The following is a 17,729-nucleotide window of genomic DNA, read 5'->3' as shown; positions in this document are numbered from 1 at the left end:
TGGTCTACGTTTATGGACCTATTACAAGCATGAGGTGCAATAGTAATTTTAAAAATAAATAAATAAATAAATGGTATCAGGACCTGGCATTGGGAGATAAAACAACAAAAACAGACTTGGTTGGTAGTCTTTCTGCGGAGTTTAATGTTATAATAGAGCGATTGTCCTTACTTTCTTTTTCTTTCTTTTCTAGGGTCTACTTTCTTACTTTACTTCCTTCTCTAACTTCTTTTCTAAGGGGCTTTCTTTTCCCAACACTCTCTTGCACTTCACAACTCTTGCGCACCTTCTTTACTTTCCTTACTTCTATCTTTTTCTTAAAGCTTTAAAAAAAAAAAAAAATGAAGCGGTACAAAAAATGTATTAGATATATGTGTTGTGTGTTATTGTAATTTACCGTACTTCTAATTAAAAAAAAAAAAAAAAAAAAAAAAAAAAAAAAAAGAGCGGAGTCAGGGGATATGGGGAGAAGGCAGGAACGGGGTACTGATTGGGGATGATCAGCCATGATCACGTTGAATGGCGGTGCTGGTTTGAAGGGGCCAAATGGCCTACTCCTGCACCTATTGTCTATTGTCTATTGTAATGATGTGTGCCCTTTGGTGGCACCTGGTGGCTTACAGAGGAGCTGCAGGCTGTCCAAAAAAATTAAATTACTGCCCTAATAGAGTGGATAGAGTTAATTATTTTCATTCTGAGTACACCTGCACATATTTTGGGATAATTAATTCTGCAGGATTTTTTCCAAGAAGGCACCAGCAGCTTGTGTATTTCTTTCGGCTTTTTGTTATTTTCAATATGTTTAATGTCTCTCGGTATGTATTATGTGCGGTTGGGGGGGGGATGCTGGTGGGGAATTGGGGAAACTGTTTCCTGTCACTTATCACCTAGTCGACGGAGATACAACCTTTCTCCGTGTCGCATTTCTGTCCCCCTCGCGGCCTATCAACTGGATTGGTGCGGCCTTTCCGACCGGAGACCGGCCCAGAGCCAAAGCTTTCAACAGCAGGCACGGCGCGACTTTAACATCGCGGAGCTGCCTGAAGAAGTGCTCCAACCGCGGGGCCTGTGGACTTGGCATCATGAAGCCGCGATCCCCGGTAAGAAGCGGCCGGTTCGGGAATTCCAAGCCGCAGAGTGTTCCAATCCGTCCTGAGGTTGGAGTCTTGATCATCCCGGCGAGAGAGCCTGTACGTAGAGGCAATAGGCAATAGACAATAGGTGCAGGAGGAGGCCATTCGGCCCTTCGAGCCAGCACCACCATTCACTGTGTTCATGGCTGATCATCCCCAATCAGTACCCCGTTCCTGCCTTCTCCCCATGTCCCCTGACTCCCCTATTTTTAAGAGCCCTATCTAGCTCTCTCTTGAAAGCGAGTGCCTCTCTTGAGGCGACTGCGGAGGGTTCAGGGCCCCGACCACGGGTGAACAGGAGGAAGATTGACTGGACTTTTGTGCCTTTCATCACAGTGGGAAGTGCTGGTTCCACTGTGGTTGATGTTTATGTTGAAATGTTTATGTTATGTTTTTTCTTTCTTGCTCGGAGAGGACTGCTCATCCGCTTAGCTTACGTATGAGTAAAACTGCATCATGATTAATGGCCAACACGCACCAGGGTTTAAGCCCCTGATTATACTATATCAACTCTCTGGTCAGAGCTAGCACGCTAGCTGGGGACGGAAGAGAGTGGCAGGACATCGTGAAGCAGATGGCACCACTCAACCCCTAATTGGAGTGAACACCATACATAGATAGATAGAATCCTGCAGGAACGACTTTGTAAAGTGCCTTTAAGACTATAGCAAACGTAACCCCACTTTTTAAGAAGGGAGGGAGAGAGAAAACGGGGAATTACAGACCAGTTAGTCTAACATCGGTAGTGGGGAAACTGCTAGAGTCAGTTATTAAAGATGGGATAGCAGCACATTTGGAAAGTGGTGAAATCATTGGACAAAGTCAGCATGGATTTACAAAAGGTAAATCATGTCTGACGAATCTTATAGAATTTTTCGAGGATGTAACTAGTAGCGTGGATAGGGGAGAACCAGTGGATGTGGTGTATCTGGACTTCCAGAAGGCTTTCGACAAGGTCCCACATAAGAGATTAGTTTACAAACTTAAAGCACACGGCATTGGGGGTTCAGTATTGATGTGGATAGAGAACTGGCTGGCAAACAGGAAGCAAAGAGTAGGAGTAAACGGGTCCTTTTCACAATGGCAGGCAGTGACTAGTGGGGTACCGCAAGGCTCAGTGCTGGGACCCCAGCTATTTACAATATATATTAATGATCTGGATGAGGGAATTGAAGGCAATATCTCCAAGTTTGCGGATGACACGAAGCTGGGGGGCAGTGTTAGCTGTGAGGAGGATGCTAGGAGACTGCAAGGTGACTTGGATAGGCTGGGTGAGTGGGCAAATGTTTGGCAGATGCAGTATAATGTGGATAAATGTGAGGTTATCCATTTTGGTGGCAAAAACAGGAAAGCAGACTATTATCTAAATGGTGGCCGACTAGGAAAAGGGGAGATGCAGCGAGACCTGGGTGTCATGGTACACCAGTCATTGAAAGTGGGCATGCAGGTGCAGCAGGCAGTGAAGAAAGCGAATGGTATGTTAGCTTTCATAGCAAAAGGATTTGAGTATAGGAGCAGGGAGGTTCTACTGCAGTTGTACAGGGTCTTGGTGAGACCACACCTGGAGTATTGCGTACAGTTTTGGTCTCCAAATCTGAGGAAGGACATTATTGCCATAGAGGGAGTGCAGAGAAGGTTCACCAGACTGATTCCTGGGATGTCAGGACTGTCTTATGAAGAAAGACTGGATAGACTTGGTTTATACTCTCTAGAATTTAGGAGATTGAGAGGGGATCTTATAGAAACTTACAAATTCTTAAGGGGTTGGACAGGCTAGATGCAGGAAGATTGCTCCCGATGTTGGGGAAGTCCAGGACAAGGGGTCACAGCTTAAGGATAAGGGGGAAATCCTTTAAGACCGAGATGAGAAGAACTTTTTTCACACAGAGAGTGGTGAATCTCTGGAACTCCCTGCCACAGAGGGTAGTCGAGGCCAGTTCATTGGCTATATTTAAGAGGGAGTTAGATGTGGCCCTTGTGGCTAAGGGGATCAGAGGGTATGGAGAGAAGGCAGGTACGGGATACTGAGTTGGATGATCAGCCATGATCATATTGAATGGCGGTGCAGGCTCGAAGGGCCGAATGGCCTACTCCTGCACCTAATTTCTATGTTTCTATGTTTCTATAAGACATAGGAGCAGAATTAGGCCATTCAACCCATCACGTCTACTCAGCCATTCAATCATAGCTGATATATTTCAAGGTTTCAAGGTGAGTTTATTGTCACATCTACCAATTAAGGTAAAGTGAAATTCAGATTCCCATACAGTCATTCCAATAAAGAGCAACAAGACACCCAAATACATTTTTAACATGAACGTCCACCACACCGACTCCTCCACATTCCTCATTGTGATGGAAGGGGGAAAAAAGTTCAACCTTCATCCCTTCTTTGTTCTCCCATGGTCGGGACGCTCGTACCTTCTGTTGTTGGGGCGACCTTGGCTCCCACTGCCGGCGGTCGAGCCCTCTGCGATCTCAGCTCCCCGTGCCGGGCGATCGGAACACCCGAGTCAGGACTGGTCGAACCTCCTGCGGCTTGGAGCTTCCCGACATCAGTTTCTACCCAGGACTGCGAGCTCCTTGATGTTGAAATCCGCAGGCCACGGTTGGAGTATCGATTTCAGGCAAGGGATCGCAGGCTCTGATGGTAAGTCCGCAGCCCCACGGTCGGGCTCAAAGTCAACCTCTAGCAAGGCCGCCAGCTCCATGATGTTAGGCCGCAGAGCGACCGGAGATACGATCCGGAAAACAAATATTGCATCTCCGGCAAGGTAAGAGATTGAAAAATAGTTTCCCCTCCCCTCCCCCCCCCCCACCCCCACATAAAACAAACCAAAGAACATTAACACATACTTTTAAAAACACAGTAAAAATAACAAAAAAGGCGAAAAGACAGACAGACTGTAGGCGAGGCTGCCATGACTGACGGCGGCTCCCTCAACCCCATTCTTCTGCTTTCTCACCATAACCTTTTCTGTTCCTAATCAAGAACCTATCAATCTCTACCTTAAACATACCCAAAGAACGTTGATTCCGCATGTTCATGTTAAATTCTATCATCTATTGTGTTCTTTTTATCTGTATGGTGACTCAAATCTCACTGTACCAATTGGTGCATGTGGCAATAAATGTAACTTGAACTTGAATTGCTCCCCACAGCCGTCTGTGGCAATGAATTCCACAGATTCACCACCCTCCGGCTAAAGAAATTCCTCCCCATCTCCATTTTGAATTTACATCTTGTAGATCAAACAGTATTGCTGATTTGTTCCGTGTCTGGTTTTGCTGCTGATGACCTGATCCATAATCCATGTCAGGATTTCCACACCACCACCTGGTGGCATGCTGGTTGGTTCTACTTACGACTCAGAGCCTACAGTACTCATTTTGATGGTCTCTGTATGTATTCTAATTAAAGCAATTGTTATATATAACGACTATGTATTAATAGTACTTTGCATATGGTGTCAGAAGTGGGATAACATTGCGGTCGATGATACAGAATCGCAACCTGTATGGTTGATCCCCTAGGTGGCACGGCAGCTTCACAATACCGACCGTATTTACCTCGTTTCCCCCATATGCGAGAAGAGTAACATTGCTGGGTTTTAATAGCTCTGCCTTCCTCAGACGATTAAGCTGTTCCTGAGACAAAACATTGCATTTCACTCCAGTGTCGATTTTCATCTCGATCACTTTATTGTTTATTGTTACGGTGGCCATTGGCTCACTGTTCTGCACATTTTGTGTGATTATAGAATGTGCCTGCAGAACGATTCCATCGACAGTTATTACATTCTTGAATTAAACGAGCCGCAGGATAACTAAACTGTCTCTGCATTGTTAATTCTTGCCTGGGTTGACTGGGAGATAAGGCCTGAGCGCTCACAAGCTGACCTTGTAGTGCTACCTGCTGCTGCCTTTGTTGCCTTGGAAATGGACCTAGCACACTATCAACCTCTATACTGGAATGTATACTATCTACTCCCACGTTGGAATGTTGTGCCTAGATGAGCGTTTGAGCATTGCGAATTGACAGCTCGTAAATCTCACAGACCGCTACAGCTCTATCCAGAGTTATTGCAGGATCGCGGACGAGCTTTCTTCTCAACTTGTCATTAAGAAGACCACACACCAACTGGTCTCTAATAAATTTGTCTTTGAGATCGCCAAATCTGCAAGTTCCTGCAGCCTTTTTTATAAGATACAAACGATTCAATAGTTTCACCTTCATTCTGGTATCCTGAGAAAAAATTCATACGTTCGATGAGTGGATTAGCTTGAGGGTCATGCAATCGTCTAAACCTTCTTTTGAGACACTCATCTTGAGGTTGGGCCGTCTGGTTCTAGACTCTCCAATTACATAAACATCATTTCCATGTCCACTCTAACGAGCCTTTCATTACATGGTCGATTTAAATTAGATACTTCCTCATCCTTGTAAACTCCGGTGAGTACAGGCCCAGAGGCTTTAAACGCTCCTCTAATATTAACCAATGTATCCTCCGGATATTCTTCTCAATGTATTCTTAAATGATCTACTTACCACTTTTAAGATGTGATAGATATGAAAGTATACTGAATGGTTTGATAGTTATCAATTTTTTGATTAGCTAGTGCTTGAAGTTTATAGTCAGGATTTCATGCGCTTTTTAACAATCACTAAGGGAAGTTAACTTCACAAGGTTCAAGTAACAATTGCTTATTTATGTTGAAGTAATATTTTGTCAATGTGGGGAGGAGGCATGTAGGTGGCATTGATTCTTGAAAAGGACGTCATTCTATTGGCATTAACCATCCTTAAATAAAGACATCAGCAAATTATTATGAACACTGTGCACTTGTACATATTTCTCTCTTCCATGTGTGCATTCCAGACTGCAGGATGCAAACCGTTTTGTTGATGTACAGGTTCTGAAAGTCGGGGCATTCTGTACTACTAAGTAATTTGAGAAAAAAATCTTCTTCCATGTACCTATATAACATCTATCTTCAAACTCTCAAACCTGCATCATGACAAGGTTTTGGTCTACCTTTACTCTTTCTTAACCGGCTTCACATTTATTTTGGCAGGTTGAGGCATGCAGACTTTACAGCAAATTCTCAGCTAGACCAAGCAGCTTGGAAGTTGTGCCTGTCATTATTGAAAAGGTAATTTGGAATTCAAAGGGGATGGTAGGTAAGATATCCTGTTCGTTGATCATTATGCCGTTTAAAAAGAAAATGGTGGAATGGGTGTTCAACCTTCTGTTATGTGTGGAACAGGAAGAAAATTGTTGTGGTAATGTCCATGTTCTCCAGAGATGCTGCCTGACCTGCTGAGTTACTCCAGCAGTTTGTGTCTTTGTTTGTAGATTGGCATCTGCAGTTCCTTGTGTCTCCTTTTTTGCTGTGACTTGTGTAATATTCTACCTTGCATATGAAGCTTGTGAGGGTGCGAACACAGGTTTGAGGCCAGCTTTAACAAGCTCTATATGGGTCGAGGCTAGAGATTTTACTGGTCCCTTTCCCTCAAGTAGCTGCCACCTTTAATTTTTATTGTTATTCATTGCCTTCACTTCAGACCTGTTTCTCCCATCATGTTCTGTTACTCATATGATCATCTTGCTGTCGTTTCCAGAACAATATCCTTTCCTCAGTCCTGACCATCACACCCACATCCTCTCTTCACCACGTGACCCTCTCTCTAATACATTTGTCAGCAGATCATGAAAGAAAGGCATAAACTTGCAACAACCTTGGGCCTAGTGCAAGGTGGATATTGAAGGTCTTTATATGGACCAGTGAAAGAATAACCTTACTGGCTAGTATTTGAGCATCTGATAGAAATGGACAGAATTGAATGAATGCATGCACAAAAAAAGTTCATACTGTGAGCAGAACTTGTTATTAATCGTCTAAAATAAAATTGCCTGTAAGAAATGATTTCAAATGTTATCCTGAAAGGTTATCACCTATGATTATTAAACACTTTTATTAAAGTAAGAGGGGGGAAGATGTTCCTTTTCCCACATTTACGTGGAGGAATTCCTGCAATAGTTGTTTGCGAACAAGAAATTTGTTTTGTGGTGGATATTTTGATACTGTCCTGAGCAACAGGAATATGTGTTTATGTGGTCCGAAACAAGCTGGGTATGTATCTCGGTAATGATGAGCAATTTTATCAGGGTTTTTCATTAATCGCACACAATGTCTTCAGCTACAGGGAGCAGAATTCATTACGCTTTGAGTCATAGAGTCATACTGTATGAAAACCCATTTGCCCATATTTGGCCCATATCCCTCCAAACCTTTCCTATCCATGTACCTGTCCAAATGACATGTAAATGTTATTATTGTACCTGCCTCAACTTAAAAAATAAATAAACATATGCACAAAATAAACTTATGACCATGTATATGGGAAAAAGGTGTGCTAATATGTACAAGACTTTAGTGCGGTACTGAGGGAATTCTGTGGCTGAGGACATAGGACCTTTCAAAAGATGTGGTGTGCCTCTGTCATGTGGGTTTGTTAGAAAGACTATATCAAGACCACATAGTGGAGTTAACGTCCACACATTAACACATAGATGTCCTGACCTATTCCCCTCTCCCTTCAATTTTTTTTCATCAACAGATTTTCTGCTTCATGCTGCTAGTGGGAATTTGCTTTATACAAATTAACTGCCACATTTTCCACGTTCAAGCAGTGGCTACACTTCAGAAGTAATTGTCTGTAAAATGTTTCATGGCATTCCGCAGTCGTGATCTGTATATGCGCGTCATTATTTTTTTCGCTTTACCATCAAATGTCATTGTAATTTTTTAAAGGCAGTTAGAAGTAGCATCTATGGACGTCCTGGAGCTTGTTATGTTGATATCCCTGGAGATATGGTGACTTCAAAAATCCACACTGCATCACTGAGGTAAGTGTGCGTACCAAGATGACTCATCGTTGGTCCTTCATTTTAGAAAATTAATTTAATCAGTGATTCTGTTTGTTGAACAGAAATTGTTGGAGATAGTTAGCAAGTCGGGCAGCCTCTGCAAAAAGGAAAACAGTTAACAATTCTGGTTGCTAATTTTTCATCAGAACTGGAAAAGTAAAAAATCAGTCTGAAGAAGGATCCCAACCCAAAACTTCACCTATCCATGTTCTCCAGAGATGCTGCTTGACCCGCTGACTTACTCCAGCACCTTGTGTTCTTTTGTGTAAGCTAGAAAACAAACTTATTTTAATTTGCAGAAAGGTAATGCAAACACAATGCATTTGCCCACCTGGAGGAAAATCGATTCTCTTAAAATTGATTCTATTTTCTAATGGATGGGGCCAGGGCAGGATGGAACATCAGCAGGGCAAAGTGCCTATTTAGGACTGTTTTGTAATGTTTGTTCTTGTTAACTGGTTCTCTGGCTGTGATTTTTCATCCAATACAGAGGAAATCGTTGAACATTGATTTGGGTTTCATGATGCAGTGGATTAATAATTTCTGGTCCTGTGGTCAAGGATACCACGATGAGTCAACTTAACACTCCAGAAGATTGCAGGGCCACATCAGCGTGTTTCACTGCAGCAGTTTTTAAAACTTCTGAGAATCAGAAAAATGGACAGGGCTTGAGTAGCAGCAAAGAATGATCATTTAATGGTCTATGATGTTCTGGGAATTTGCAAATAAAGCTCAACTACTTAAGTCGAAATGAATATCTGCAGATTTCCAGTGTAATATTGACTTCAACCTTTTTCTCTTCTTTAGTCATTTTGTTATAGTAAACTTGCCAGCCGTGAGATATCAGGAATATTAGCTGATGAAGGTGCGGATCCCATTGGAGCATGTTTTGCAGTTTTAAAATGTCTGTATTTTTCCAAGTCAGAGTTACCTACATTTATTTAATCCACTGTTTTACAAAGCAGTCCTGAACCAAATAAGTTTTATTTTAGCTTTTACGGAAAAGTAGCCTGACCCTAATTAATCATATGGCTGTAAATGATTATCAGTTATGTAGGTGAATGTAATTGATTTTACGATAAACCGTGCATCTCTGAAACTATAGTGAATACAGTATTGATATTGAAGCATATCACATGTTTCTAGATGATCAGAGACAGAATAATCCATCAAATTGTCTTTCTCTCTTAGAACAGTTCCATGTTGTTCCAGTCCTCCATTGGGCACAGCGAATCCCACAGCAGTCAGAGAGGCAGCTTTGATCATAAAAAATGCCAAGAGGCCCCTTGTCGTTGTTGGAAAAGGTATGGATGGCCATCAAAGAAGTAGTCTTTAAATGACAAGATTTGGATTCTCTAGAGAGAGAGAGAGAGACATTTATTGTCACATGCACCAATTGGTACAGTGAAATTTGGGGTCACCATACAACCATACGAATAAAAAAAGAACAAAACACGATAGTATTTTAACATAAACATCCCCTGCACAGCGGAATCAAAGTTTCCTACTATGAAGGAAGGCCCAAAGTTCAATCATTCTCCTCTTTGATGTTCTTTGATGTTCTCTAGCTGACGTTTCACAATGTTGAAGCATATCGCATGAGATAAATCTGATTTGTTGGTATTTGGGAAGAATTTGTATGAAACTAATACCTTCCTGTTATGAATTTTGAGAAGTTTAAAACGCCCAGCAAAATTGGTGTAAGGTAACTACCCTTCTGAGCAGTAGGTGGCAGCAGCGTTCTGGGTTGTACACTGCAGCGTGCAGAGACTAAAGGGCCTGTCCCACTTACATGTCCTTGGCACGCAAATTACGCAACCTCGTGGTCTCGTTGAGGCGTACGGGCATCGTATGGCCGCGCGGGGCCGGTCCCACTCAGAAGCGCGGAGGGGTATGTAGTTGTGCGCGACATCGCAAGGGACTCCGAAATTTTTGTAGTGAACGAAATCTTCGCGCGCCAACGGCCTGTCGCGGAACTGATGGCCAAGGCTCAAGACTCTGGCACGACGCAACCTCTCACCTTCAACAGCAGCAGAAGCAGGCAAACGATCGTCGAACTTGGCCTGGGGCTCACGGCCGTTGCGGTCCTGATCCGCCCCCACTTCTACTCCCAGAGCGGGGCCAAGAAAATTGAAGATAGACACAAAATGCAGGAGTAACTCAGCGGGACCGGCAGCATCTCTGGAGAGAAGCAATGGGTGACGTTTCGGGTCAAGACCCTTCATTTCAGACTGAAGAAGAGTCTCGATACGAAACATCACCCAGAGATGCTGCCGGTCCCGCTGAGTTACTCCAGCTTTGTGTCCATCTTCAAATGACGTCACGCGCTCCAGACTGCTGTGCGTACGCATGTAATCGCGACGACCTTTGCAGGACCATCGCGGCTCAACGCGACCACGAGGTCGCGTAATTTGCGTGCCAAGGACACGTAAGTGGGACAGGCCCTTTACAGCAAGGACTATGAAATCAACAACATTATTTCTGTTGCTCTGTGCATCTATGTTTAAAGGCGTGGGGGATTCCAGTCACATGCTGGGAGAGAGTCATAGAGTCATACAGAGTGGAAACAGGCCCTTCAACCCAACTTGCCCACACCGGCCAACATGTCCCGTCTATACTAATCCCACCTATCTGCATTAGGTCCCTCTAACCTGTCCTATCCATGTACCTGTCTAATTGTTTCTTCATCACTGCAAGAGTACCTGCCTCAACCTCCTCTGGCAGCTTGTTCCATACACCCACCACCCTTTTTGTGAAAGAATCACCCCTCTGATTGATATGTCAAACCATGGCAGAACATGGTTAGATCTAGATAAACATATCGATTTTCTTTGATTTGCTGGAATTTGTGGATGATATCAGCATATTGTAGATGGATGGTGGAGTTGTCTACATGCCTTTTCTGCAATGGCAAGGTGATGACTGAATGTTGCTAGCCAACAGCCCAGTCTTGCACAGGTAAATAATACTTGATCCCACACAAGAAGGGTAGGGCTTACAGAAGCAGATATGTAGGCAAATCACAGATAAGTGTAGGAATAATAGGGTTGTGATAGCAATTGATTTTAATGTCCCCAATATTGTGCTAAGGGATTGTATGGGGCAGAATTTGCTCAGTGTGTCCAGGTATGTTTTTGGTACCAGAGAGGTCATACTAGAGAGAGGCAATACTTGACCTCTTCTTGGGAAATGAGACGGGGCAAGTGACTGAGGTTTCAGTGGATGTGCACCTTTAGACCAGGCAATCGACATAATTTGGCATAAAGAAAAGACTAGGTAAATAGGTTCCTTGCAACAGTTCTCCTACAAACTCCTCCAATCCCCACCTTCCTGGTCATGCCTCCCTATACATCCCACTTCCCATTTCATCTCCAGCACGCTACCTCACAATTGTAAGCCAGATGCTCGCCAGTCACTTCCTTAAAGGGCCTGTCCCACTTGGGCGGCAGGTGGTGCGCGAAGATTTTGTGAATCCCGAAATCCTGAGGCGACTCGCGCGACTGTGCGTCACTGCCTACGCCACCACGCGCCTTGCGCGCGTAATGCACGACGCGCGCGTAACGCGTAAATTATGTCACGTCGTGCGTCGTGACGCGTAAATGACGTGCAAATAACACCCAAGTGGGACAGGCCCTTAAGCCTGATCCTGGGCCCACCTCGCCCATCAAGGGGTTTAGTTAAGTTTAGAGATATAGCACGGAAACAGGCTTTTTGGCCTATTGAGTTCGTTCTGACTCATGATCCACGCACACTCGCACTATCCTACACACAAAGGACAATATACCATTTTTACGGAAGCCAAATTAACCTACAACCTTGTACATCTTTGGAGTGTGGGAGGAAACCATAGCACCCGGGGAAAACCCACACATTCACAAGGAGAAATTACCAACTCCGTACCGACAGCATTCTTAGTCAGGACCGAACCCGAGTCTCTGGCGCTATAAGGCAGCAGGTCTACTGCTGCACCACTGCATCGCCCTAGTTAGCATTGGTTTGGTTTGGTTTATTGTCACATATACCGAGGTACGGTGAAAAGCTTTTTGTTGCGTTCTATCCAGGCAGTGAAAAGACTACATGATTACAATCGAGCCATTCTCAGTGTACAGATCATAGTTAGAGTAAGAAATGATGCTGTTGAAGTAGAGGTTTAAAAAAGTGGAACGATTGTAATGAATGATTGCAGATCTGCTTCCGGGACCAGCACACAGGGAATCGTCCGATTTGGGCACCATCATTGCTCCCTATCCAACTCCAGCATCCCTTCTCACACCCTCTCACGGTTCTCATCCTATGTTCTCATTCCTTGAAACTCCTGAACGTGCAACCAGCCCCACCTCTTCCTGAGTCCTGGAAAGATTCTGTTTTTGTGCATAAAGTCTACAATCTACTGTGAACCATGATTTGTGCCCAATGCTTTTGATGCACAAAAAAATAATCTGCAGCACCAGTGAGCTAATGCAGCCTTCCAGAGCACAGAAGAATTGCATAGCTCCAATTTTGGTACAAATTGTTATATTGGTAGCATTCGCTCACGGATACAACATTTTCTTTAATTTCTTGAAGGTGCAGCCTATTCTCATGCTGAGGAATGTATTGGGAAGCTTGTTGATGTCTGTGGGTTGCCATTTCTGCCCACTCCAATGGGGAAAGGTGTGGTGCCTGACGACCATCCACACTGTGTCTCTGCAGCCAGATCCAGGTCAGTGTCTGAAAGAAAGCTGATATGTTTATGACTTTCAAAAGCAACTCGAGGCACATTCTGAACATTGCGCAAAGCATAAAACCTCTATTTTAGGCCAGTTCAATTTGCTGTGCATAGAATGTCTAATCCAAATTGTACACTTTATACTAATATTTGCCATCTTGTTGCCGTTGCTAACAGGCTCATTGCCATTAAATTACTTTAGCCTTAATTGATCCATTCATATCACATTCACTGAACATATGCCCTTGCCATATGCCCACATCAAGCATGCCAGACTAATGCTATCTTTTGTAGAGGCTGTGAATTTGAGTCTGCAGATTCCCTCTGCCATGTTTCAGAATTACAGTAGGGAGACTTCAGCTGCTCCCGAGGCTTGCTTCTCAGTTAGCTTTGCCAGATGGCGGGAATGTAGCAGATAGTTTGTTGTTGTACAAAGTCAAAAGTACTAATGTTAAGAATAACATCATGGTTCAGCGATTCTTCAAACTTCTCATTGAGTTGTCACAGTTACACAGCATGAGCACAGGCACTTCGGCTCAACCCGTCCATGCTGACCAAGTTGTCTGACTTGGCCTGTTATGAATATTGATTTCTCTAACTTCAAGTAACCCTTGCATACCCACTGTCTCCGTCCCTCCCCCACCCTAATTGCCATAATAGTTTTACTGTTGTCCTGTTGAGTTCCACCATTTGTATAAATAGTTATCATCCACCTCACAGCCAACATGGACCATTGTGGGTTCCACCTTCCCTTGATCATCGTTCCTTTTTGCATATCTTTCATTTATTTGCTCTATTTACCTTCAATATCTCTTGTTTCCCATTCCCTTAACTCTCAATCTAAAGAAAAGTCTCCACCCGAAACATCACCTATTCCTTTTCTCCAGAGATGCTGCCTGACCCACTGAGTTCCTCTAGCTTTTTGTGTCTATCTAAGTTCTCCAACAGAGCTGGTCTCACTTGCCTACATATCGTTCATATCCCCCCCAAGCCTTTCCTATCCCTCATTTTCTGTCCAAGTGTTTTTAAATGTCGTAATTGTCACTATCACTTCCTCCGTCAGCTTGTTCCAGGGCCCTACCATTTACCGTGTAAGTCCTGCCCTGGTGCAGCAGTAGAGTTGCCAGAGATCGAGGTTCAATCCTGACTACAAGTGCTGTCTGTATGGAATTTGTATGTTCTCCCTGTAACCACATGGGTTTTCTGCAGGTGCTCCGATTTCTTCCCACATTCCAAAGTCGCGCATGTTTGTAGGTTAGATGGCTTCTGTAAATTGTCCCTAGTGTGTCTAATTGAATTAGCGTACGGGTGATCGTTGGTTGGCGAGGACTCAGTGGGCCGAAGGGCCTGTTTCCACGTTGTATTACTAAACTAAACTAAACTGCAACACCCTGCACTTATCTGAATTAAACTATATCTGCCATTTCATGGTCCATTGGCGTGGTTAATCATTATTCCATAAAAATTGTAGATAACCACCTTCACTGTTCATCATACCACCAATGTTAATGTCACCCTGTAACTTGCCAACTGTGCCACGTACATTGACATCCAAATTGATAATATAAATTTCCGACCTTCAAGCCAATTTGCTACCTAATTGACTTACTCACCCAGGTGGCTAAATGACCTCGTACTGGCTATATCCATTCCATAATTCGCCTCCGTGTGTTTGCTGTTGATACGTAATAGTTGCTGTAATAATATTCACAATAGTTACCTGGTAAGGCCATTTGAATTTTGAATCTTGGACTCTTGAAGAGAAAATCCTGCGATTTATTGTTGAAATATCAATATTTGAATTTTCTAAAATGGATTTTTATACATTAAACTTTGATCTGCTGTCAAGCACCCTGGGCTGATTTTGCTGTAAACTGAAGTTTTCATAAATGTTAAAATGTTTTTAATCTTAACATTTTGGTTGCTTTATTTTATGTTGCCATCAAAGTAATTTTGAATTTGTAATACATCAGAACCTTAAATTTGATTGTTGCCATTGATAAGGGAAAGTGTAATATTTGTATGGTAACACTACTTGTCAGGATAATGGTCATTGTTGTACTGAGCAAAGTGCAATGCATGCACTCACACGCATCCTCACATCCAGAGTATTATCATTACTTCATTTCAAAAAGGACTTTTTAGCAGGGCAGCTCATGCAGTCAGGGTTGTCTTTTGAAAATTATGTGCATTGATATTCCTTGGCAATAACTCATTTTAAGTACTGAAGATGTAACTATTCACCATATCACAATCTGTAGATTTTCACATTGATATATGTGTACAGACAGCCATCATCAGGACTAGATGGTGTAGCCTCCTGAGTATTTGCATTAGCTTTTAAAAAAAAATCATCTATGTTCCCTAATAGTCATTTAATGGAGAAGATGACAGTTCTTGATTAACTGCCTGAAGTCAAGGCTATAGCAATTCATCTGATCTAATTATATCCTCCCCTGTTTGTCAAACATTGAACGTTAAGGCACAAACATAACTCACTTTAGCTTTGCGCATGAGGGAACAGGCTATGTGAGATTTGGTATTGTGAAATAAGAAAGAGTTATTTAACGATCTGGAAGTTAAGGGGCCTTAAGGAAATGTGAACCATAGTTAGATTGAATTTCGTATAAGTATTGAAAGTGATTTAGTCCGATTTGAAACAATTCCCTTAAATCTAAATAAAGAAAACCTCAATGAATGAGGTGTGAACTGCCTCTGGTAGATTATGATATTTACTTTGCATTAAGATGTGAATAAGATGTGAACAATGTTTTGTATGGGGTTTAGACAAAATATATAACCCTTTTAGGAGAAAAGAAACCAAAACATGAAAACTGTTCTTGCCTCTAAAGAAAAAGTTTAAAATGTTGCCACAAAAAGTAGCAAGAGGATTGGGAACATATCTGATTGCAGAAAATGAGGGCCAAGACATTGATTGGAAAAGGAAGTTGTAATGCTAGAATACTTGCAGAAACCATTAAAAACTAATTGCAAGGAGACAAGTCAAGAGTCAAGAGAGTTTATTGTCATGTGTCCCAGATAGGACAATGAAATTATTGCTTTGCTTCAGCACAACAGAATATAGTAGGCATGAATACAGAACATATCAGTGTGTCCATATACCATTATATAAATATATACACACACCAATAAATAATCAGATAAATTGCAAATAAACAGATAATGGTCTATTAATGTTCAGAGATTTGTTTCAGTTGAGTTTAATAGCCTGATGGCTGTGCGGAAGTAGCTATTTCTGAACCTGTACGTTGCAGTCTTCAGACTCCTGTACCTTCTACCTAAAGGTAGCGGGGAGATGAGTGTGTGGCCAGGATGGTGTGGGTCCTTGATGATGCTGTCAACCTTTTTGATGCAGTGACTATGATAGATCCCCTCGATGGTAGGGAGGCCAGAGCCGATGATGGACTGGGCAGTGTTTACTAGTTTTTGTAGTCTTTTCTGCTCCTGGGAGCTCAAGTTGCCCATGATGCAACCGGCCAGCACGCTCTCTACTGCATACCTGTAGAGGTTAGAGAGAGTCCTCCTTGACATACCGACTCTCGTAATCTTCTCAGGAAGTAGAGTCGCTGATGTGCTTTCTTAATAATTGCATCAGTGTTCTCGGACCAGGAGAGATCTTCAGAAATATGCACGCCCAGGAATTTGAAGCTCTTGACCCTCTTCAACATCGACCCGTTGATATAAACGGGACTGTGGATCCCCATCCTACCCCTTCCAAAGTCCACAATCAGTCCTTGGTTTTGCTGGTCTTTAGGGCCAGGTTATTGTTCTGGCACCATTTTGTCAGTCGGTCGATCTCACTTCTATACTCTGATGCGTCCCCATCAGTGATACATCCCACAACAGTGGTGTCGTCAGCGAACTTGATGATGGAGTTCGCACTATGACCGGCTACGCAGTCATGAGTATAGAGTGAGTACAGCAGGGGGCTGAGCACGCAGCCTTGGGGTACTCCCGTGCTGATTGTTATCGAGGCTGACACATTTCCACCAATACGAACAGACTGTGGTCTGTGAATGAGGAAGTCGAGGATCCAATTGCAGAGGGATGCACAGAGACCCAGATCTGCGAGTTTGGTAACCAGCTTGGAGGGGATGATTGTATTTAATGCCGAGCTGTAATCAATGAATAACAGCCTGACATATGAGTTTTTGTTGTAAGAAGGCAAGATTAGTAAAGGTTAAGATTCTGAAAGGAGTCCGAAGAAGGGTCTCAACCTATCCATGTTACCCAGAGATTCTGCCTGACCTGCTGAGTTACTCCAGCACTTTGTGTCTTTCCTTTGCAACTGTTAACATGGGTTCGTTACAGACAGGACAAATTGTATTGGGAAATAAGGAAATAGCAAAGAAATGAAACAAATATTTTAAACAAATCTGTCTTTACCAAAATTATCTTTAATATTGTGTTGGTGAAATTAATGGAGCCATTAGGCAATATATCTCCAGGACCAGTGGCGGTACAGTGGTCATAGGGTCACACAATGTGGAAACAAACCCTTTGACTCAACTTGCCCACACTGACGTAATTAACGGTTGCCCGGGTGCCAATGACCACCTACAGTCCCGCCGGGCAACCTAAAAGTCGTGCCATCTTGCCCGGCTTGGCAAGCACCCGGGACACCTATCGTTCAACTCTGAGTGGGCTCCCCACTCTATGTCTCTCTCTGTCACTCTCCGTCTCCGCTCGCCACCCGTATCCGTGTCCAGGCCGCCGGTTCTCCGCTCTCTACCCGCTCATCATCCGCCGGCAAGGCCGGCCGCCTTGCACATGCGCACTACCACGGCCTGCACATCCTCCCACTGCACATGCACACAACCACAGCCAGCACATCATTGGCCGTGGTTGTGCGCATGTGCTGGTCGGCGTTGGCCACTTTCTCCCTCCCTTTGTATTGTGGGAGATCTGGCCGCCATTGCTGTCCGGTCGCCTCCT

At 43.4% G+C, this 17,729-nt stretch overlaps 1 protein-coding gene across 1 annotated transcript in view; it reads left to right on the top strand.

The window, feature by feature from the left end:
* Nucleotides 1–17,729, top strand: part of hacl1 (2-hydroxyacyl-CoA lyase 1) — a 119,241-nt gene that overhangs the window by 13,261 nt on the left and 88,251 nt on the right. Inside the window, exons 6-9 of the mRNA XM_033050702.1 lie at nucleotides 6,210–6,287; nucleotides 7,950–8,044; nucleotides 9,257–9,369; nucleotides 12,632–12,767. Of these exons, the coding sequence (XP_032906593.1) occupies nucleotides 6,210–6,287; nucleotides 7,950–8,044; nucleotides 9,257–9,369; nucleotides 12,632–12,767 (422 nt within the window). The remainder of the gene's footprint in view (nucleotides 1–6,209; nucleotides 6,288–7,949; nucleotides 8,045–9,256; nucleotides 9,370–12,631; nucleotides 12,768–17,729) is intronic.

The sequence above is a fragment of the Amblyraja radiata genome, chromosome 2 (genome assembly GCF_010909765.2).
Source record: "Amblyraja radiata isolate CabotCenter1 chromosome 2, sAmbRad1.1.pri, whole genome shotgun sequence".
In the NCBI taxonomy this organism is placed as follows: domain Eukaryota; kingdom Metazoa; phylum Chordata; class Chondrichthyes; order Rajiformes; family Rajidae; genus Amblyraja; species Amblyraja radiata.
Note: the sequence above shows the minus strand (reverse complement) of the source record. Positions and strands in the feature narration are given on the sequence as shown.